Raw genomic sequence first — 23,612 nt, forward strand, 5'->3', positions numbered from 1 at the left:
CATCATAAGGTAACCCCCTCATCTCCAGAATCAGCCTAGTGAATCGTCTCTGTACCCCCTCAAGGCTAGTATATCCTTCCTTAAGTAAGGTGACCAAAACTGCACGCAGTACTCCAGGTGCGGCCTCACCAATACCCTGTAAAGTTGCAGCAGGACCTCCCTGCTTTTGTACTCCATCCCTCTCACAATGAAGGCCAACATTCCATTCGCCTTCCTGATTACCTGCTGCACCTGCAAACTAACTTTTTGGGATTCATGCACAAGGACCCCCAGGTCCCTCTACACTTCAGCATGTTGTAATTTCTCCCCATTCAAATAATATTCCCTTTTACTGTTTTTTTTTTCCAAGGTGGATGACCTCACATTTTCCGACATTGTATTCTATCTGCCAAACCTTAGCCCATTCGCTTAACCTATCTAAATCTCTCTGTGTCCTCTACACAACCCGCTTTCCCACTAATCTTTGTGTCATCTGCAAATTTTGTTACACTACACTCTGTCCCCTCTTCCAGGTCATCTATGTATATTGTAAACAGTTATGGTCCCAGCACCGGTCCCTGCGGTACACCACTAACCACCGATTTCCAACCCGAAAAGGACCCATTTATCCCGACTCTCTGCTTTCTGTTAGCCAGCCAATTCGCGATCCATGCTAATACATTTCCTCTGACTCTGCGTACTTTTATCTTCTGCAGTAACCTTTTGTGTGGCACCTTATCGAATGCCTTTTGGAAATTTAAATACACCACATCCATCGGTGCACCTCTATCCACCATGCTCGTTATATCCTCAAAGAATTCCAGTAAATTAGTTAAACATGATATCCCCTTCATGAATCCATGTTGCGTCTGCTTGATTGCACTATTCCTATCTAGATGTCCCACTATTTCTTCCTTAATGATAGCTTCAAGCATTTTCCCCACTACAGATGTTAAACGAACTGGCCTATAGTTACCTGACTTTTGTCTTCCCCCTTTTATAAACAGAGGCATTACATAAGCTGCTTTCCAATCTGCTGGTACCTCCCCAGAGTCCAGAGAATTTTGGTAGATTATAACCAATGCATCTGCTATAACTTCCGCCATCTCTTTTAATACCCTGGGATGCATTTCATCAGGATCAGGGGACTTGTCTACCTTGAGTCCCATTAGCCTGTCCAGCACTACCTCCCTAGTGATAGTGATTGTCTCAAGGTCCTCCCTTCCCACATTCCCGTGACCAGCAATTTTTGGCATAGTTTTTGTGTCTTCCACTGTGAAGACCGAAGCAAAATAATTGTTTAAGGTCTCAGCCATTTCCACATTTCCCATTATTAAATCCCCCTTCTCATCTTCTAAGGGACCAACATTTACTTTAGTCACTCTCTTCCGTTTTATATATCGGTAAAAGCTTTTGCTATCTGTTTTTATGTTTTGCGCAAGTTTACTTTCGTAATCTATCTTTCCTTTCTTTATTGCTTTCTTGGTCATCCTTTGTTGTCGTTTAAAATTTTCCCAGTCTTCTAGTTTCCCACTAACCTTGGCCACCTTATACGCATTGGTTTTTAATTTAATACTCTCCTTTATTTCCTTGGTTATCCATGGCTGGTTATCCCTTCTCTTACCGCCCTTCTTTTTCACTGGAATATATTTTTGTTGAGCACTATGAAAGAGCTCCTTAAAAGTCCTCCACTGTTCCTCAATTGTGCCACCGTTTAGTCTGTGTTCCCAGTCTACTTTAGCTAACTCTGCCCTCATCCCACTGTAGTCCCATTTGTTTATGCATAGTATGCTCGTTTGAGACACTACTTCCTCACCCTCAATCTGTATTACAAATTCAACCATACTTTGATCACTCATTCCAAGAGGATCTTTTACTAGGAGATCGTTTATTATTCCTGTCTCATTACACAGGACCAGATCTAAGATAGCTTGCTCCCTTGTAGGTTCTGTAACATACTGTTCTAAGAAACAATCCCATATGTATTCTATGAATTCCTCCTCAAGGCTACCCTGTGCGATTTGATTTGACCAATCGATATGTAGGTTAAAATCCCCCATGATTACTGCCATTCCTTTTTCACATGCCTCCATTATTCCCTTGATTATTGCCCACCCCACCGTGAAGTTATTATTTGGGGGCCTATAAACTACGCCCACCAGTGACTTTTTCCCATTACTATCTCTAATCTCCACCCACAATGATTCAACATATTGTTCATTAGAGCCAATATCGTCTCTCACAACTGCCCTGATATCATCCTTTATTAACAGAGCTACCCCACCTCCTTTCCCTTCTTGTCTATCTTTCCGAATTGTCAGATACCCCTGTATGTTTAATTCCCAGTCTTGGCCACCCTGCAACCATGTTTCTGTAATGGCCACCAAATCATACCCATTTGTAATGATTTGTGCTGTCAACTCATTTACTTTATTTCGAATGCTGCGAGCGTTTCGGTAAAGTGTTTTAATACTAGTTTTTAAACCATGATTTTTAGTTTTGACCCCTCCTGCAGCCCCTTTATATTCATAAATATTGTCCCTTCCTATCATCTTGTGGTTTACACTTACCCCAGTGCTACTTTGCTCTGTTGCCTCCTGCCTTTTGCATTCTTTCTTGGGGTCCTGTTCATCTGCGCTCTCACCCACTCTAACTAGCTCAGAGCCCTCTCCTTGGTTCCGAATAGTCCTTGCATTGAGGCACCGAGCTTTCAGGCTTGCCTTTTTATTACACTTTGACCCTTTAGAATTTTGCTGTACATTGGCCCTTTTTGTTTTTTGCCTTGGGTTTCTCTGCCCTCCACTTTTACTCATCTTCTTTCTGTCTTTTGCTTCTGTCTCCATTTTGTTTCCCTCTGTCTCCCTGCATTGGTTCCCATCCCCTTGCCATCTTAGTTTAACTCCTCCCCAACAGCACTAGCAAACACTCCCCCTTGGACATTGGTTCCGGTCCTGCCCAGGTGCAGACCGTCCAGTTTGTACTGGTCCCACCTCCCCCAGAACCGGTTTCAAAGAACAAATGGCGGCCACCTGGCCTCGGCCCACTTCCGGCGTGTAACGCAGCAGCCGCCATATTGGGTAGGTTGGGCTGCCGTTGTTGGATTGGCTGCAAGTATTTTAATTACCAGGAGTGTGACGTCAATTGGCGTGCATGTACAACAGTTGTAAGAATCTCAGGAAAAAAAATAAAATCTGTATTTCCTTAAATTTTATAAATTGGGGTTTCTAGTTTAGGAACTGATAAAATAATACGCAAAGTTTTGAAGTCTGTTTTTAAAAGGCTAAGAATTAAGGAAAATTTATCATATTCTCACCAAGAGTTTTTTTGTTAAAAATTTAATTTAACTCTTTTCTGCATGATTTACTCCAGTAAACTCATGACCAAGAGGATCATGTTTCCCTTTTAAAAAATATATTTATTTCAATTCCTATTTACCATGCTACTTTTAAATGAGTTACATCCATATAACTTCAATTATCTTTCAGTTTATTGCTGGCTTTTTTTATGTTGCTTAATTTAATTAATTTTTTGATCTTTTCATCAAAATCCAGTTTACATCAAGAAAATGCTGATTAACCCACTAAAGAAATATTAAGATTTATAGAGGGTTTTTGTTCTTATTGAAAATATATACATGGTTGCCTATATAATATGCAGTTCCTATACAACCATAATCCTAAAATAAGCTTGAAAGAACAGTTTGGAATTTTCATAGTGCATGTGTTGTGATCATTGCCCTATTTTAACAAAATTTAGCAAGTGGCCAGTACGCATCCTTGTCACTTTAGCAACATCTTTCTTCCATATAATGGCGCTAATGCACTCAGCCCATTAAATTTTCTGCATTCAGCTTATATTTTGGGCATAATCTCAGGGGTTTAAGGACATCTATGCCGGGCTTTCACTTGGAAATGTACTGTTAATAAGGTGACTGTCCGAGAACGCCGCACCGATCCTTTAGACACGACCTTAGGCCCACTGCTGATGTTACCGCTGGAAAGAGCACATTGCCCGGAGGCCAGAACATTCTCCTGCCCTTCTTCGAAATAGTGCCTTGGGATCTTTTACGTCCACTTGAGAGAGCAGACGGGTCCTCGGTTTAATGTCTAATCTGAAAGACAGCATCTCTGTAGTGTATGTAGGCACCTTTAGTAATGACTCCACGAGGCAGGGTATGATACTTAAACTGTGCAGTGCGCAGGTAGCCCTTAAGTCTTCAGCAGCAGCACCCTCTGGTGTACAGGTAAGCTGTGTACATTCAGGTGTTGCATTACAGACATCACACAGTAAACAGGCATGCATACACAACAATCTCCAACAGTGCAGCACTCCCTCAGTACTGAACTGCACTGCACTGCACTGTCAGCCTAGATTTATGTGCTCAAGTCCCTGAAGTGGGACTTGAACCCACAACCTTCCGACTCAGAGGGTAGTGGAAGCAGATTCAATAGTAACTTTAAGGGTATGGGATATATACTTGAAAAAGAAAAAATTGCACGGCTGTGGGCATAGAGCAGGGGAGTGGGACTAATTGGATAGCTCTTATAAAGTGATTGCACGGGCACTTCAGGCCAAATGGCCTCATTCTGTGCAGTGTGATTCACTGATTCTATAAAAGCAAATAACTGCAGTGGTAGCTGGTACACTCATAATAAAGGATGAAACTGAATGGATAGACAGAATGTCTTCATTTTCCTGAGCTATAAATTACCTCCACGGGGAACCGATGCAGAGACTTTACGTGACTATTAAAATCTCTGTAGATCAACGGTGTTGGTTCATTTCTTTGGAGAGCTTTCATAATTCAGCCCAGTTTTATGCAAAAGAAATGCTCCACATCAGATCCTACCTGTGAGCATTGCTACAAGGAGTACACTCAATATAAAAATCTTGCTTCTAGCATATGTTGTGTCCCTCGCACTTGGGATGTCACACCTTTGAAATATGCAAATTTCTGCATCATACTTCGATTGAATAGTAACAAATCACAACTGAGTAGAATACCAGCTGGATGCAGGCAAAGCACGTACATAAACTTCTGATGAGAAACTACTAAGCATGAATGAAAACAACTGGTCTAGAATGAGCAGTCAGCAGAAGCTACCATTTTAAAAAAAGGAGGCAAACCAATAAAAATATCAAAAATATTCTTTAAAAATCTTTTCATCTCTGTTTCTCCATTACTGGAAATAAGATTTGTTACATCATAAAATGTTTAAAAAATTCAAAATGTAAAAATCGATTCAATTTACACATGCAATAGAATTTTCGATGTTCAAAATGCTTCCAAATATACTTTCTGCCAGCGGCCTGTGCAGTTTGAGAAGCTTGATTTCATGGGGCTCCCTAAAGTCTTCACTCTCAGCTGAAGAAATTCAACAAAGTAGCATTCCAAAGCTCCAAGGTTGTATTTGTGCCTAAAACTCCCAGATTTTGTTTTAATGATTGACAGCACGACAAGCCATTCAAATAGATTGCCAAGACTTGCTGTTTATAAGCCCTCCCATCCCTCCAAGTTGCTGTTCCCCTCTGGTGCAACAATTTAAAATTACCAGTGATAACACTCTACCCGCCTTTCCTTCTAGGGAAGGAAAATTGGGCAATCTGGATGCGTGGTGGTGCAATTGAAAGCAGGACCCAATTATGGCGGGCCTGCATCCCATTCTTTAAAATCTGCGAATTTCCAGATTCCTCTTGCCTCTGCCTCTTTCCATGTGGATATCATAGAAAAGCATGGGACCAGCAGGATGACGCCATCTGGTAGAATTCCTGCCAAATTTGCCTCCCTTTCTCACAGAATCAGAGTTTTATGGCACAAAAGGAGACGATTCGGCACATCGTGTTTGTGCCAGAAAGTGCTATGCATGCCTGGCTAAAGCACGAGCATCTATACCAGAACCTGAACCTGGCACAGTTAGGTCTTGCTTTAATTTCAAAAGCCTGTTTCCCTACGGCAATCGATCACAGATCGATCAATTGCCACCGAGAAATAGATAAATTTGAAATTTACTGTGGCAATTTTTTTTTTAAAGATCTTCAGCCGATACAGCTGGCCCATTTACACTGCAGGATTCTACCAGTTATATCCCACTGATCAGCTGAGGCAGACACCATAATTGTGCTAAAAATGTCACAGGCACCGATCCAAAATATACTAATACACCTGGATTTGATCTAACCATATATATAGTATACTAGCCAGTCTACTGCATATAACAGTATCAAGACAGCCAAACTCAAATACCACTGAGGAGAAAACCAACAACTGGAGAAAGACTCGGAGGAATGATGCGGAGCACATCTTTACTTTTTGTGATGATTCCTTTCATTTATGTTTATTTATCTTGGAACTTAGGAAATAAAACGATTTCTTTAGCTTTGGCAAACCTGGAAGGATTGTATCATTATTCTATTTTTGAAGAATGTTCTGACCAAAAGAATTGAGATTTTAAGCATGTTTCTTTAAGCAGAACCTGCTGGTAACACCAAGCACCGTTGCAGAGCTTTTTGGGGCAAAAGGAAAGAAATTAGTTTAATCTTAATTTTTACATCTTTGTGGTCCTCACTGTAAAAACCCATACCCCAAACATAGACAATAAGGGAACAGAAGCAAAATACTGCAGATGCTGGAATCTGGAATAAAAACAGAAAATGCTGGAAATCTCAGCGGGTCAGCAGCATCTGTGGAGAGGAAGCAGAGTTAACGTTTCAGGTCGATGACCCTTCGGCAGAACTGGTTGCGTTCTGACAAAGGGTCATCGACCCGAAACGTTAGCTCTGTTTTTCTCTCCACAGATGCTGCCTGACCTCCTGAGATTTTCAGCATTTTCTGTTTTTATTTCAGAGTTCCAGCATTTTGCTTTTGAACAAAGGTATTTGTTTATTTACTTGGAGTGTGTAAGGAAAATATTATTCCTATTTTTCAGGAACCAATCAAAAACCTCTGAGGAGGTCTCATAAAAAGTTATTTCCAAGTCTTTCAGTAGAGATGTGCACCCCTTCCATAACTCAGCCATACCTCTGTAATATAGCTCGAAAGTAAAACTATCATTTGACATGTTTGGACTAGTACAATATGCAACTAATTAACATAGCAAATATTTTATTGATTCCCATTCCTCCTTCAAACCACTTAATATTAACATTTTCTCCTGACCTCCACTGTCCAATATCAAAATAAGTCACTTCAAATGTTACTTGAATATCTTGCTTTAAACATTCAAACAGCTTTGTTGACACTTTAAAAAGCTGGATGGATTGGGACTATATGTTCGAAAATATTGTCAAAATAAATGTAATGTTTAGCTGAAACTAAGATTTTCCAGTAAAAAACTAATGTATTCCATTTTTGTAAATAATTTGTGGATTACAGCCTGGCTGATCCACAGGAAGGTATAAAGCTTTAACCACCCTGCAATTCTTACACACAAGCCACTCTTTATGCACAGTACATGCTAGTATCAGAGCATTCATTGAATAATGCATTTGTTTTGAAGCTAATTAACCTTTTGTCAGATAAATTAGAAAGATGGGACCATTTCACGTTGCAGATCAGTGCAGTAGCTGACATGTATTGCAGTTATTGAAAGCGGGAGAGGAATAAAGTTCAACCTTCATTTATATTCTGCTCCGCATCCCATAGGGCATACAATCTTGACCTATCCATTTAAGTAATTAAAGCTTCCATTTGGAAACATCCTGCAGGAAGAGCTGAAGTTTGGGAGATAAATGCTCGCTTGCTTGATGCATTTAACTAGTTCCATCACTTGATGGACTGTTTTAAATAGCCTGGGTTGCCAGGTCCTCATAAAAATGGAGATGGATTGGCCAGTAGAGAATACTTTCAAAGGAAAGCTGACTCTCTCATCTCTTCTGCTGGATATAATTTAATTGTTAGCAAGGGTGGGCAGCTGACTCATGAGACCGGTCTTATTTTTGCCTCTATTTACTGAGAAACGACTCCATTTGATTAATTTGTAAACTAACCTTGTTTGGCAATAGGAAATGTTACTTCCAGTAGTGCAGTGCATGTCATGACTGTACTCCAACTCACCTTCCAGGCTATTCGATTTCCTTGTGAACCATGTTCCAGGGCAATAGGGAAATCGCCTCGTTTGTAGCACTTGCGAAATGCTGTAGGTGCACTGGGTCTCTCTCGAAAAGATCCTGCAGATGAAGGACCAACCACCTTGAAAAGCAATAAAAAAATTGTAATTTTACAATTATCTTGACAAATACTGTTCCCACAATTGTATAAACTTCACAATAGCTTTGAGTCCATGAACTCGCCTATAACAGTCCCATTTTATAGGATTTATCAGATGACTGTAGCCAAGGACTGAAGTTGAAAGAAAACTGCAAATTTGATTTGTAAGATTCAACCCTGGCTGCTTAGGACTACAGGTACAACATCCCGAATCCGGAACTCCAAAAACAGGAATTGTCTGAAAATTGGACATATTGCACATAGCTGATGGAGTCGTCCGGAATCCAGAATTGTTGTCTGAAAACTGGACATTTTAGAGGCAAAACCCAAAATGTGGCATGCATTCAGTCAAGGATTCCCGATTTCAGACAAGCAAATCCAGTCTGAAATCTGGAATCCGCGACCGAATCCGTGCCAGATTTTGGGTTTTGCCAGATTTCAGACCTCGCAGCTCAAGATCCGGCACGGATTCGGTCGAGGATTCCGGATTTCAGACTACTGATTTTCTTGTCTGAAATCCGGAAAACCCCAAAAACCGGAACGGATTCAGTCCCGAAGATTCCGGATTTCGGACCTTGCACCTGTAGTAACAATTTGTCTTATATACAAGCTTCCACTGGTCGAGTACAACATATGTTTCCGATAGGGACAGTGATCACAGTATCATAAGGTTCAGATTAGCTATGGAATCATAGAATCCTAGATGTTTACGACACAGAAGGAGGCCATTCGGTCCATCGTGTCTGTGCCAGCAGAAAAAGAATTATCCCACTTTCCAGCTCTTGGTCCATAGCCTTGCAGGCCTTAGTACTTCAAGTGCATATGCAAGTACATTTTAAATGTGATTATGGTTTCTGCCTCCACCACCCTTGCAGGCAGTAAGTTCCAGACCCCGCATCCCCCTCACCTACTGGGTGAAACAAATTCTCCTCAACTGAATACTGGTGAGAGCGATGGTTCCTCTTGGGAGTACAGCCAGAGCCAATTCCACGGCACCACAGATGACTCAGCTGTACGGGGGTGGAGGAGAAAGATCGAGAAAGCAACAGTGATAGGACATTAGATAGTCAGGGAACAGACATGTGTTTCTGCGGCCGCAGATGTGATTCCAGTATAGTATGTTACCTCCCTGGTGCCAGGGTCAAAGATGTCACTGAGCGGCTGCAGAACATTCTGGGGGGGGGTTGGTCCATATCGGTATCAATGACATAGGTAGAAAGAGGGATGAGGTCCTGAAAGAAGATTTGAGAGAGTCAGGACAGAGATTAAAAAGCAGGACATCAAAAGGTAGTAATCTCCTGTGTCGCGAGCTAGTGAGTATAGAAATACAAGGAGAGAGCAGATGAATGCGTGGCTGGAGAGATGGTGCAGGAGGGAGCACTTTGTATTCCTGGGACATTGGGAGTGGTTCTGCGAGAGGTGTGACTTGTACAGGCTGGATGGATTGCACCTCAACAGAGCTGGGACCAATGGGGGGGGGGTGGTGGGGAGGGAGGTGGGGGTTGCTAGTGCTGTTGGGGAGGGTTTAAACTAATTTAGCAGGAGGATGGGCACCAGGATGTAGCATTAGAAAGGAGAAACAAGGTGCACAAAGGATTGGGAGTGACATAGTAAGAAATAGTACTATATTAGGTGGGGTCAGACTAGGAGAGAATACAAGATGTTCTAAGATAGGTTTACAGTGCACGTGTGTAAATGCACGAAGCGTGGTAAATAAGGTGGGTGAGCTGCAGGTACAAATAACCACATGAGAATATGATGTTGTGGCGATAATAGAGTCTTGGCTCAAAAAAAGGGCAGGATTGGGTATTAAATATTCCTGTTTATAAGGTGTTCAGGAAAGATAGGGAAGGAAAGATAGGAGGTGGGTGACAGCATTGATTAAGGAGAATATTACAGTGCCGGAGAGGGAGGATGACCTGGAGGGGTCACGGTCAGAATCTATTTGGTTGGAGTTGAGAAACAAGAGAGGCGTCATTGCACTACTAGGTATATTCTATAGGTGGCCAACTAGTGGGAAGGATCTAGAGGAGCAAATTTGCAGGGAAATTATAGAGAGATGCAAGAACCATAGAGTAGTGATAATGGGGGACTTCAACTATCCTAATATAGACTGCGATAGTAATAGTGTAAAGGGCAAAGGGGGGGTGGGGGAGAATTTCTGACGTATGTTCAGGAGAACTTTCTTGATCAGTACGTTTCTGGCCCAATGAGAAAGGAGGCATTGCTGGATCTGGTTCTGGGGAATGAGGAGGGTCAGGTGAAGCAAGTGTCAATAGGGGATCATTTAGGAAACAGTGATCATAGTATTTGTTATGTATGTAATCCTGTAAATACCATGTCTAACAATCAAAGGGCTTATCCCCTGGAGTCCCAAGGGATCCCACAATCCCTTGGGAGCACCTGTATATAAGGAGGCCTCACAGGCTGGAAAGGCACTCTGAGATCTGTAATAAAGGACTACGGTTACACCTTACTTTGAGCTTGCAGTATCTGGTCTGACTCTTTATTCAAGACACAACAACTGGCAACGAGATACAAATGACAAACCCCACCGCAACAATGCAGAGAACCGTGGGCATCTTGGAGAAATTTTCAGAGGGAGATGATTGGGAAACCTTCGTGGAGCGACTCGACCAATACTTCGTGGCCAACGAGCTGGAAGGAGAAGCAAACGCTGCCAAACGAAGGGCGATCCTCCTCACCGTTTGCGGGGTACCAACGTATGGCCTCATGAAAAATCTGCTCGCTCCAGCGAAACCCAGAGACAAGTCGTACGATGAGCTGTGCACACTGGTCCAGGAGCATCTAAACCTGAAGGAAAGCGTTCTGATGGCGAGGTATCGGTTCTACACGTACAAGAGGTCTGAAGGCCAGGAAGTGGTGAGCGATGTCGCCGAGCTAAAGTGCCTTGCAGGACATTGTGAATTTGAAGGACACTTGGAGCACATGCTCAGGGACTTCTTTGTACTTGGCATTGGCCATGAAGTAATACTTCACAAACTTTTGACTGTAGAGACCCCAACCTTGAGTAAAGCCATAGTGATAGCCCAGGAGTTTATCGTCACCAGTGACAATACCAAACAAATTTCTCAGCACACGAGTGCTGCTGCAAGTACTGTGAACAAAGTAACATTGTTTTCAAATCGAAATGTACAGGGTAGGACTTATACGCCTGCAGCTGCACGTCCGCAGATGACTCAGAGTCCACCATAAGGCCATTTACACCTTGTTGGCGCTGCGGGGGTGATCATCGATTACATGCCACTTCAAAGGATACGTTTGCAAGGGCTGTGGAACAATGGGACACCTCCATCGCATGTGCAGGCGAGCTGCAAACCCTGCTAATCCTGCAAACCACCATGTTGCAGAGGAGGACAGATCCACGGTGGATCACGACGAACCAGAGCCTCAGACCGAGGAGGCAGAGGTATATGGGGTGCACACATTTACCACAAAGTGTCCCCGATAATGCAGAAGGATGAATTAAATGGACACCCGGTGTCAATGGAGCTGGACACGGGCACGAGCCAGTCCATAATGAGCAAAAAGACTTTCGATAAATTGTGGTGCAGCAAGGCCTCAAAGCCAGTCCTGACTCCCATTCGTACTAAACTGAGAACGTACACAAAGGAACTGATTCCCGTAACTGGCTGTGCTACGTAAAGGTCTCCTACGATGGAGCGGTGCACGAGTTACCATTCTGGGTGGTACCGGGTGATGGCTGCACACTGTTCGACAGGAGCTGGCTGGGAAAGATACGCTGGAACTGGGACGACGTCCAAGCGCTTTCGTTCGTCAACGACACTTCATGTGCCCAGGTCCTAAACAAGTTCCCCTCGCTGTTCGAACCAGTCATCGGGAAGTTCCAAGGAGCAAAAGTGCAGATCCATTTGATTCCGGGGGCGCGACCCATCTATCGCAAGGCGAGAGCGGTACTTTACATGATGAGAGAGAGGGTGGAGATCGAGCTGGACAGGCTGCAATGAGAGGGCATCATTTCACCGATCGAATTCAATGAGTGGGTCAGTCCGATTGTTCCAGTCCTCAAGGGAGACAGTACCGTCAGAATCTGTGGTGATTACAAAGTAATTATCAATCATTTCTCCCTGCAGGATCAATACCTGATACCTAAGGCAGACAACCTATTTGCAACGCTGGCGGGAGGGAAAACATTCACGAAGCTGGACTTGACCTCGGCCTACATGACGCAGGAGCTGGAGGAATCATCGAAAGACCTCACCTGCATCAACACGCACAAAGGTCTCTTCATTTACAACAGATGCCCATTTGGGATTCGATCGGCCGCGGCGATATTCCAGAGGAACATGGAAAGCTTGCTGAAGTCGGTCCCGCACACCGTGGTCTTCCAGGATGACATCTTGGTCACAGGTCGGGACACCGTCGAGCACCTGCAGAACCTGGAGGAGATTCTTAGTCAGCTTAATCGTGTGGGGATCAGGCTAAAACGCTCGAAGTGTCTTTTCCTGGCACCTGAAGTGGAGTTCGTGGGGAGAAGAATTGCGCCGGATGGCTTGAGGCCCACCAATTCGAAGACGGAGGCAATCAAGAACGAACCGAGTCCACAGAATGTGACGGAGCTGCGGTTGTTTCTAGGATTCCTGAACTATTTTGGTAACTTCTTACCGGGTCTTAGCACATTGTTGGAACCCCTGCACTCTTTACTGCGTAAAGGAGATGAATGGGTATGGGGTAAAAGCCAAGAAAATGCCTTTGAGAAAGCTAGGAAGCTGTTATGTTCAAACAAGTTGCTTGTGTTGTACGATCCATGTGTTTGGTACTAGCATGTGATGCGTCGTCATAGGGGCCGGGTATGTATTGCAACAAGCTAATGAATTTGGGAAATTGCAACCGGTTGCTTATGCCTCCAGAAGTCTGTCTAAGGCCGAGAGGGCCTACAGTATGATCGAAAAAGAAGCATTAGTGTGTGTTTACGGAGTAAAGAAAATGCACCAATATCTGTTTGGGTTCAAATTTGAATTGGAAACTGACCATAAGCCGCTTATACCCCTCTTTTCTGAAAGCAAAAAGCAAGGGGATAAATACGAATGCATCGGCCCGCATCCACAGATGGGCGCTCACGTTGTCCGCATACAGGCCAGGCACAAAAAACTGTGCCGATGCTCTCAGCAGGCTGCCATTGCCCACCACAGGGGTGGAGATGGCACAGCCCGCAGATTTAGTCATGGTAATGGAAGCTGTTGCATATGGAGAAAGAGTCAGACTGAATACTGTGAGCTCAAAGTAAAGTGTGACCTTAGTCTATTATTGCAGGTCTCCAGAGTGCCTCTCCAACCTGTGAAGCCTCCTTAAATACCTGTGCTCCCAAGGGATTATGGGATCCGTTGGGACTCCAGGGGATGAGCCCTCTGGTGGCTGGACAGAGTAAATACAAGTCCACATATATAACATTCGAGAGTGAGCAATCACCTGTTACTGCCCGACAGATTAGAACTTGGATGAGCCAGGACCCCTTACTGGCCTTAGTAAAAAACTGTGTGCTCCAAGGGAGTTGGTCTAGTGTCCAGTTAGAGATGCAGGAAGAAATAAAGCCGGATCAGTGGTGCAAAGATGAAATGTCTATACAGGCAGACTGCCTCTTATGGGGTAATCGGGTAGTGGTGCCAAAAAAGGGCAGGGACACTTTCATTAGTGATCACCACAGCACCCACCCAGGCATCGTAATGATGAAAGCGATAGCCAGATCCCACATGTGGTGGCCCGGTATCGGTGCAGACTTAGAGTCCTGCGTGCACAAATGTAATACATGTTCACAGTTAAGCAATACACCCAGGGAGGTGCCACTAAGTTTATGGTCCTGGCTCTCCAAACTGTGGTCCAGGGTCCATGTCGACTATGCAGGCCCATTCTTGGGAAAAATGTTCTTAGTGGTTGTAGATGCATACTCCAAATGGATTGAATGTGTGATAATGTTGGCAAGCATGTCCGCTGCCACCAATGTAAGCCTATGGGCCATGTTTGCCATGCACGGCCTGCCTGATGTCCTTGAAAGTGACAATGGGCCGTGCTTTACTAGTGCCGAGTTCAAGGAGTTCATGACCCGCAATGGGATCAAACATGTCATATCTGCCCCTTTTAACCAACGTCCAACAGTCAGGCAGAACGAGCAGTTCAAACAATCAAGCAGGGCTTGAAAAGGGTAACTGAAGGTTCACTGCAGACTCGCTTATCTCGAGTCCTGCTCAGTTACCGCACAAGACCCCACTCGCTCACTGGGGTCCCACCCGCTGAACTGCTCATGAAAAGGGCACTTAAGACAAAGCTCTCATTAGTCCACCCTGATCTACACAAACAGGTAGAGAGCAGGCGGCTTCAACAGAATACATATCATGATCGCGCAAATGTGTCATGCGAAACTGAGATAAATGATCCTGTATTTGTGTTGAACTATGGACAAGGTTCCAAGTGGCTTCCTGGCACTGTTTTGGCCAAAGAGGGGAGTAGGGTGTTTGTGGTCAAACTCTCAAATGGAGGAAACACTTGGACCAAACCAAACTCAGATTACGGACTATTCAGAACAACCCACGATAGACTCCACCTTTTTCGACTGTGGAAATGTATTTTTATCTAAGCTGATACCAAACGGTATTTGTGTGCCTTTTGATTAAAATGGAGTCCTGGCCCTTCCAGAACTTTCTGCATTTTAGCAGCCAGCTTATTTTAAACAGCTAAACCTGCTGTTAGATGGCTGATGGTTATCAGACAGCTAGGAGACAAGTCATGCTGAGACAAGTAACCCCCATGGTGCTCTCCTATTGTCTACACTACAGGAGTTCCATGTCACCCCACCCTTATCTTCTAGCCATTATCTCTTCTCCTTTACCTCATCCATTTGAAGCAAACAGGTAAACTGACCAGGAAATTGGATAATCCTGATACAATACAAGACAGGTGATAGCCCATTACCTATGACTCATGGAGTAATGGCCGTTTGGCTTTCTGATAACCCTGACAAAAGGAAATATCTTGACACCATTTCAGTACCAGGATATAGTAATTAACTCTTTATCTGTATTCACTGACTGTGAGACAGAGCAATACACAGGGAGAGGCCAGAACTTGGGTTTTACTGTATAAATATCTTGTGAAGCTGTACCATTGCAGAGGTTTCATTTGGCCCTTGACTGAGTGAAACCTACCCCTTGCGAGCAAGTAAATTAAAAGGGAAACTTCCATCGGAGCTGTAAGTGTCGGAGTCATTCTTTTCTGAGGTCGAGATTTCGACAGTTATTGGAGGTTCCACCGAGATGCATACTCTCTGTTCTGTGAGTAAAACGGATACAGGCATAGTGCCTCTCCAGTGAAAGGCTTCGGTGGCCAAACAAGGTGAGCCTTTGCTCACAAGAGGTTTCTTCACTGTTGAATCGCAGATGTAATCTGTTGTCCACAGCTGAGGTACTGCATCTACAAGACTCGGCATTTAAAAGTTAAAGGTATTTTTTTTATAACCATTTCTTTCTCAGCTCGCCAGCAGAAGAGAACAGGTTCTGGAAAAAATCTCGAGACAGCCCGGGGAAGGTTTCAGTAGGTAAGGAAGCGCTAGTCGATCGAAAAGGGTTCCAGGTTCTTATGTGATAAGATTTTTATTGTTTTTAATTCGGAAGGGGTTCTTATGTGATAAGACTATTAAAAGAAAAGAAAAAAGAAAGCGCTAATAATCGATCGAAGGTTCTTATGTGATAAGATTTTTATTGTTTTTAATTCGGAAGGGGTTCTTATGTGATAAGACTATTAAAAAAAAAAGAGCGCAATCGATCAAAGAGTTTGGGTACGGAACCTTAAGTTTTATCAGCTGTTATTAGGATAAGTTAAGGACTCGGTCTGTAGTGGCGTACAACGCAGACTGAGAATTTGTTTAGAGGTTATGATTTGTGTACTCACGGGAATATTGTTTGTTGTCCTTGTATTACTGTTGGTTGCAATACCTTTGTGAGTCATTGCCATTAGAGAAACGGGAAGAGTCACTAGGGAAAATTGTGATTCGAAAAAAAAAAACCACAAGGATTGATTAAGAAAAGAAACAGTAACTGATTGATCAACTACGGTTGGTTCGTGCCAACATATCTCACACACCCAGACTGAGCCCGAATTAAGAGCCTTTTCAGGCCACGTAACGGCCAGGAGAAGTGGGCGTAGAGAACTCGATTGGCCGAAAGGATTGTGAGATCAGAAACTGTGGGAAAATCTTAATCATCCAGAATGGGTGCCGGAGCAAGTTAAAACACCACAAAAGGCACACCAGCCTATGTCATGCTCCAGAATTGTGGTCAGTCTTCAATTGACCAAAGAAACAAAAACCAGTAAAGTGGACTAAGGGTGAAAACAGGCCATTTCCACCCGATGGTTCATTTAATTTAGAGAGAACAACTTGTCTCCAGGAGTGTCTTATAAACAGAGATCCAAAAAAAAAGGAAAGTAATAGAAAAGGCCTGGGTTCCGATTCTTCAAGCCCATGTAAAATTAACAGAGGAAGTAAATCAAATGTAAAAAAAAAAGAGAACCTGATAGTGACTTATGAAAAAAAAATGAAGCTAGTAAAAGAAAAAGCTTTATTGAATGGAGAGAGACTTGTGAATGTTTTGTCTTTGAATGAGAGTGCTTCTGTCTTTTTTCCTTGTGTCTGGAAACCTGTTTGGAAAAGTTGTGGAGCTGCCTGTTTGTTTTAGCTCCGCCCACTTTTTCAAGCAAAGTGAAGTTTTTTAACCCTTCATAGTGTTGTCCTGTATGTGGGAAGTTTAAGACATTTTTAAGTTAGAAGCGCAGGTGTGGATTTATTCGGATGAGAGGTTACGGAGCTAGGAAATGCACAAAGGATGGGTTTGTTGAGACATGGTCCCGGTGGTTAAAAGTTGTAATGCTTTTTTTTTAAAAAGCCTTTGTGGGTCTCTCGAGGTGCAGGCTGGGGGAGTACACTCTCATTGTCCTTGGTGTAAAATCTTGGTACAAAAGCTTCTAACTCAGTAGGGGGAAATTTTTTGGGATAAAGAGTGGCAGTACAATAATTGAATTGGGATTTTGAGATATTTCAGGTGATCTCCTTGATCAACATTTTGAGTGTATTGGAAAAATCTTGGGTTTGGAGGCCTTTTAATAAGATTAGAAAACAAGTACTTTACATTCTGTGATCTGTGAATCACTATAAGCATAAATGAGAAGTCCGTGTAACACACAGATTCGTCCAGTTCAGAAGCCCACACAAATGGAGGTTTGTCCATGACCTACGAGCTGTGAATGAATCTACTATATTCTCACAATGCTTAAAGGATGTGGAATGAAGTATCCCGGAATGCTTTCCAGAACCTTAAGCAGTCCCTCACTTCAGCACCAGCCTTGGGATTACCAGATTACACTAAGCTATTCAACTTATTTGTGCATCACAAGTCGGGTTTTGCACAATCTGTTTTGACTCAGTTACATGGGGACAGGCATTTCAGTACCCAACTAGACCCAGTGGCACGCGGACTATCGGGATGTCTTCCTTCGTTGGCAGCAGCTTATTATGCTATGCAACAGGCTCAGACAATCAAAAATGCAGAACAAGTGGAAAATCTCCTGCGAGCCATTTAATGCCCCTTAAAACTTGCCATTATCAAATGCCAGGCACATACAGGCCAGTCGAATGAGGTGGCACTTGGGAATGCCAGAGCTGATAATGCAGCTAAGTCAGCAGCTCTGTCGAAAGGGGGGATGCAGGTGTCATTGTTCCCACTAAGGAAAAATAATTGCTCAGACCCGCCACCCACTATTAATGACGTGCTGGCCTTTCAGACACAGGCCAGTACGGAGGAGGTGGTGACCTGGACGAAGGATCAATGTTATAAAAATCCAGAAGGAATATGGGTTCACCATGACGGCCGCGTGGTGGCCCCTAGATCCTTACTTTCATGGATTGCCCGATGTGTTCATACATTCACACATGCAGGCAAAGGGGGATTGGCAGATTATATTTTGGCAACTTGGTATGCACCAGGTATTTCGGCAATTGCAAAACAAATCTGTGAAAATTGTGTTACCTGTCAGACAATGAATCCGGGTAAGACGGAAAAAGTAGAATCTGCCTCCCACCCAAATCCAGTCGGGCCTTTTGTACATTTACAAATGGATTTTATTGAATTACCTATGTGTATGGGATTCAAGTATGTATTAGTTATTGTAGATGTGTTCTCTAGATGGATTGAAGCCTTTCCATGTAAAAAGGCCGATGCCACTACGGTTGCTAAATGTTTGTTAAAAGAAATTGTACCGCGCTTCGGAATCCCTGCTAAGCTTTCCAGTGATAACGGGTCACATTTCACGGGAACTGTCATAAGAGAAATGTGTAAAGCTTTACAGATTAATCAACGTTTTCATTGCAGTTATCATCCACAATCAGCTGGACTTGTTGAAAGATATAATGGAATGCTTAAAAATAAGCTGGCAAAACTATGCAATGACACTGGACTGAAATGGACAGAACTGCTGCCCTTAGCTTTGATGGTAATGCGATCTGCAACCAACAGAACAACAAGCTTGTCACCACATGAGATAGTTATGGGACGTCCCCAACGACTACCTTTTACAGCACCATTTACTGCAAAACAGATGGACATCCACAAAATGGAGGAAAATATGTTGAATTATTGTATTGCACTAACCAAATGTATTTCCAGCTTTCATTCACAGGTAAAGGAAGCCCAAGTCAAGCCAGCGGAAGGGAAGTGTCATAACCTGGAGCCAGGGGAATTCGTTTACATCAAGATTTTTAAAAGGAAAAGCAGTCTACAGCCAAGATTCGAAGGACCATACCAGGTCCTGCTGGCGACCAATACTGCAATCAAGGTAAAGGAAAGACCAACATGGATCCACGCATCCCATTGCAAACGGGCACCCGACCAGGAGGAAGGGACGAAGGAATCAGAGGAACAGAAAAAGGAAGACTGAATAAGGAACTATATGGACTATGGGGACTGATGGTGCTGGGCTTGACAGGGTTTTACTTCACATTATTGATTACACCAGGGGTACAGACCCACCACCGAAGGGAATTGCACGTAAACGTATTTATGGCTCTGAGTCATAGGTATGCTCAAGAAAGAAACTTGTCGAGTTGCTGGATATGTTCCCATGTACCTGTCCACTCCAGGGGGGGTATTCCCCTGAGATCTGTCCCCTTTAACGAATCAGAAATGGTAGAATGGTTGACAGTGCAAAACAGGACAAACCTAACTAAGGGGCCAGAAACGAAGGAGCAAACAGAATGGAGGTCGGCAGGGTATAAACTTACAGCCTTCCAGGGATGGTACCAGCCCAATAACCATCAGCCTCCCTTCCTAAGCATTACTCCCAGAATAAGAAATCCTGAGGGTATAATATGCCTAGTGAGTAATGAGACAAAAGGACCAGAAATGGGACGCAGCAAGTGTTCCCAAATGATTAAATGGCAAGCCACAACTAATCCGACTGAGAGAAAGATAGCAACCGTTGGCTGGACAACGGTCCATAACAAAGCCCCAGGTGAAGGGTGGGAAGGTGAGACCACTCGAGTAGGGACAGTGCGAAAGGACCAGGAGCTGACGTCCTATAATTGCACCTACTTTATTTGTGGCCATAAAGCCTACCCATGGTTACCAGCCAACTGGACATGGTCCTGTTACTTAGGATATGTGGTACCCCTTATCAGATCAGTAAGGACTCTAAGGGAGGCCTATGGAAGCCACAGATTTAAACGGGATTTAACGTGGCTAAACGGAATATTCAAGGTAATGGTGCCACCCTATGGAATAGCATCGACCGAATGGCAGTTACGGGAACTGGCTGACTTAGTAGAATCAGTAGCCAACGCAACTTCCCAAGCCTTTGAAGGGATAAATGACGAAATGGTAGCTATTCGAACAGTGGCTCTCCAAAATCGTATGGCCTTAGATTATCTCCTAGCCAAGGAGGGAGGGACCTGCGCATTAATAGGTGAAGAATGCTGTACATATATCCCAGATAAATCAGAAGATATCGGCAGTCTAGCTGAAAACATCAGGAAAAAGGTAATAGAGTATAAACAGACAGTTGGCCAGGACGGTATCACCTTGTGGGGTTGGGCATCAGGATGGTTGGGAGCCCTGGGGAAATCTGTGGTACAGGGTTTGATCATATTCCTGCTGATAGTCTTCGCCCTGTATCTATTATTTGTCGTCATTAAGTGTTGCTGTGCCAGGGTTGGAAAAACTATGTTACCTACCGAGACCACGGCTAGAGTTATGGTAGCAACAACTGCTGAAGGCTCTTGTGTAGAAATGGAAATGGAGAGACTGTACAGGATCAGAATGGATTGAGTTGTCCTTGTGAAGGACAAAATGGGGGAATGTGGAAATGTATTTTTATCTAAGCTGATACCAAACGGTATTTGTGTGCCTTTTGATTAAAATGGAGTCCTGGCCCTTCCAGAACTTTCTGCATTTTAGCAGCCAGCTTATTTTAAACAGCTAAACCTGCTGTTAGATGGCTGATGGTTATCAGACAGCTAGGAGACAAGTCATGCTGAGACAAGTAACCCCCATGGTGCTCTCCTATTGTCTACACTACAGGAGTTCCATGTCACCCCACCCTTATCTTCTAGCCATTATCTCTTCTCCTTTACCTCATCCATTTGAAGCAAACAGGTAAACTGACCAGGAAATTGGATAATCCTGATACAATACAAGACAGGTGATAGCCCATTACCTATGACTCATGGAGTAATGGCCGTTTGGCTTTCTGATAACCCTGACAAAAGGAAGTATCTTGACACCATTTCAGTACCAGGATATAGTAATTAACTCTTTATCTGTATTCACTGACTGTGAGACAGAGCAATACACAGGGAGAGGCCAGAACTTGGGTTTTACTGTATAAATATCTTGTGAAGCTGTACCATTGCGGAGGTGTTCATTTGGCCCTTGACTGAGTGAAACCTACCCCTTGCGAGCAAGTAAATTAAAAGGGAAACTTCCATCGGAGCTGTAAGTGTCGGAGTCATTCTTTTCTGAGGTCGAGATTTCGACACGACCCTCCAACACACAAAGTGGCAACCGACCCAGCGGTTGACCCCGAAGCAGAATCCATCACCTGCAGCAGCCCAGCAGGACTCACCAACCCCAGCAGCCCAGCAACGGCCCAACAAACGACTCACCAAAACCAGCATTTGCATCAAGATGATCAACCAGAGAAAGGAAGGCCCCTGATCGACTCACATTGTAAATAGTTACACTATTGACTTTGGGGGTGGGGGTGCGGGGGGGGGGGCGGGTGGGGGAGAGTGTTGTTATGTATGTAAACCTGTAAATACCATGTCTAACCACCAGAGGGCTTATCCCCTGGAGTCCCAAGGAATCCTACAATCCCTTGGGAGCACCTGTATATAAGGAGGCCTGAGAGGCTGGAGAGGCACTCTGAGATCTGTAATAAAGGACACTTTACTTTGAGCTTGCAGTATCTAGTCTGACTCTTTATTCAAGACACAACAGTACCATAAGGTTTAGATTAGCTATGCAGAAGGACAGGGAACAAGATAGAGTAAAAATACTTAATTGGAGGAAGGCCAATTTCAGTGAGTTGAGAATGGATCTGGACCGGGTAAATTGGAATCAAAGATTGGTAGACAAAACTGTAATCGAACAATGGGCTGCCTTTAAAGAGGAGATGCTTTGGGTACAAGGTATATTCCCACAAGGAGGAAAAGGTAGGGCAGCCAAAGCCAGAGCTCCCTGGATGACAAAAGAGATAGAAAGTAATATAAAGCAGAAAAAAGGGGATGTACAACAGATGTTAGGCTGAGAATAAAAATAAGAACCAGGCTGAATATAGAATGTTCAGAGTGGAAGTTAGACAGAAAATAAGAGGGGCAAAGGGAGAGTTGAGAATAGATTGGTAGCTAACATAAAAGGGAATTCAAATGTCTTCCGTCGGCATATAAATAGTAAATGGGTAGTAAGAGGAGGGGTGGGGCTTAGGGACTAAAATGGAGGCACAGCTCAGGTACTAAATGAGTACTTTGCATTTGTCTTTACCCAGGAAGAAGATGCTGCCAAAGTCATAGAAACATAGGAACAGGAGCAAGCCATTCAACTCCCCAAGCCTGCTCCACCATTCAATGAGATCATGGCTGGTCAGCGACCTAACTCCATATACCCGCCTTTGATCCATACCCATTACTATCTTTGGTTAACAGAAATCTATCTCAGATTTAAAATGAATAACTGATCTAGCATCAATTGCCATTTGGAAATTCACATGGAGGCGGGTTCAGAGTGGACTTCCGTACTGTTGTCAATCACAGCCATTTTGACAGCCTTCAAACTCGTACTCGCAGAGAGTTCCAAACTTCTACCACACTTTGGCCGGAATCTTACCAGCTCTCCATGTGAATTTCCAAAGTGCCGGCTCTGCCTGCGGATTGCAGACCTGGCATTAAGCGATGTGTCAGACAATTGTGCTAAGTTAACAAGTTGCTTAAAGCTATTTAAGCAGCATTTTACCAGATCCGAATGATTTTACCAAGTTTTGTTATGAGGTTCACGTCCCTTGAGTATCACATCAGGTAAGTGTTGGGTTCTCAACAACTCTGTATTGGTTTGACTAGTTGATAGATGCAGAAGTGGTATAAAAGCTACCATTTCACAGCTGTTCAATTTCCAATCAAAGAAGCTGGAGCCTTCAGGATTTGGAATACACCTTTTAACTTTATGGAGGTTTGAAGTGTTTGCAGTTAACTCTCTATCCAGTGTCACCTCCTTGGAGCAACCTATCTCACCATTGACAGATCGCTTCTGTCATCTCAATTTCAGGTGCCATCTATTCCATTAGCATCGGTGCCCTTGAAAAAAATCTCACCTTGATCCTCAGAATCTCATCACGATCATTCCCAACACTAACATCACCAGGCACACCAGCAGCACCAACGACAGCATCAACCTTCTCTGCAATTACCTGAGGCTGCTGAGGACAAAGGGCATCAGCACTCGACCACATTGCTGCCCGGTATAGCCTCACCATGGCCACATTTACTTCACTTGATGCTGTACACCCTGGCTGCCATAGGATGCACCAGGTTGGCACCACCTCACACCAACACCATAAAGCATCCCTACGATGCCCAAGCCATTCAGTTCACACTCATCACCATTGGGGAGGGGCGGGAGGCAGTACTATTATAGCTCACCATTACTGAAACTCATTAAGCCACTTCCAGATCTGCATAGAGTGTCTTAACCGGAGTGAAATTAAACAGAGTGTTTTATTTGGGGATTTGAAAAGAGTGGGAATTCGGAGCAGAGGGGGAAGGACCTAATTGGAGGAGGCCGCAGAACCTTCAACGATTTCCCCCAAAAATAAGGACAGCAGGTACGTGATTGGTTGGTGAGTATTAAGGTTTTTT

At 43.7% G+C, this 23,612-nt stretch overlaps 1 protein-coding gene across 2 annotated transcripts in view; it reads right to left on the minus strand.

Moving 5' to 3' along the window:
- LOC139273335 (parkin coregulated gene protein homolog) overlaps positions 1 to 23,612 on the minus strand; it is a 436,219-nt gene that overhangs the window by 324,025 nt on the left and 88,582 nt on the right. For both annotated transcript variants that reach the window (XM_070890155.1, XM_070890154.1), the window contains exon 2: positions 8,033 to 8,167. In XM_070890155.1, the coding sequence (XP_070746256.1) occupies positions 8,033 to 8,167 (135 nt within the window). The remainder of the gene's footprint in view (positions 1 to 8,032; positions 8,168 to 23,612) is intronic.

Source organism: Pristiophorus japonicus, chromosome 9 (assembly GCF_044704955.1).
Source record: "Pristiophorus japonicus isolate sPriJap1 chromosome 9, sPriJap1.hap1, whole genome shotgun sequence".
Taxonomy (NCBI): Eukaryota; Metazoa; Chordata; class Chondrichthyes; family Pristiophoridae; genus Pristiophorus; species Pristiophorus japonicus.